The 736-nt window shown below is 55.0% G+C and overlaps 1 protein-coding gene across 1 annotated transcript in view; it reads right to left on the reverse strand.

The window, feature by feature from the left end:
- Positions 1-736, reverse strand: part of LOC130585425 (keratin, type I cytoskeletal 14) — a 14282-nt gene continuing 13546 nt past the window's right edge. The window contains exons 7-8 of the mRNA XM_057385908.1: positions 451-500; positions 1-266 (exon numbers count right to left, since the gene is read on the reverse strand). Coding sequence (XP_057241891.1) covers positions 169-266; positions 451-500 — 148 coding nt within the window. The 3' untranslated portion in view covers positions 1-168. The remainder of the gene's footprint in view (positions 267-450; positions 501-736) is intronic.

Raw genomic sequence — 736 nt, forward strand, 5'->3', positions numbered from 1 at the left:
AGCGAGGACAAAAAACTTTATTCAGTGTGTCTAGAGACACCTGCATGGAATGAGGGCAACACAGGCTGGAGGAGCGGGTGAAGGGAGTGTTTTGGGACACGACCCGACCACGCACGGCCTCGGGCRCTGCTTGGCTCAGCTCGCTGCTCTCCTGAACCAGGAGCTGTCCTAGCGGGTGGTGAGTGCCACCTGCTCCCGGGAGGAGACCACCTTCCCGTCCTGCACCTCCTCCACGATCGTGCGCACCTGGCGGGACGATGTCACCACTGCAAAGGAGAGGGGGACATTTATTCCTGGCAGGAAGGGGAGAAATTTCTAAAGAAATTGTCAGACGTTCTAAGGGAGCTGGTGGAAATTCCACAAAGGACTGGAAAGTGTTGTTTTAAACACTGCTTTGACAGGGAAGGGGAAGGGGAAGGAGGCAGGCTGAGGGGAAAGGTGGATTCTTACCATCTCTGCCGGAATGTGAGGACATGGAGGARGAGTACTGGGAGGAGATGCTACAAGAGAAGCACAAAACCAAAGAGATGTGAGGGACAAACATTGCTTGCTGTTACACAGGCTCTGTGTTCAGGCAGGAGCACAATAGAGAAGGCTCATGGAGGCTGCTAAAAGTGTCACTGCATTTGGCCTCTCCTGAGGGACAGAGGGACCATGGCCCTTTCCAGCAGGGAAAGGGATTGAGGGCAGCATTCCACCACAGCCAGACACCAGGGACAGAGCCACTGGGCATCCA

This window comes from Malurus melanocephalus, unplaced genomic scaffold, assembly GCF_030028575.1.
Source record: "Malurus melanocephalus ecotype Western Australia unplaced genomic scaffold, MMel_1.1 scaffold_886, whole genome shotgun sequence".
NCBI classification, from domain to species: domain Eukaryota; kingdom Metazoa; phylum Chordata; class Aves; order Passeriformes; family Maluridae; genus Malurus; species Malurus melanocephalus.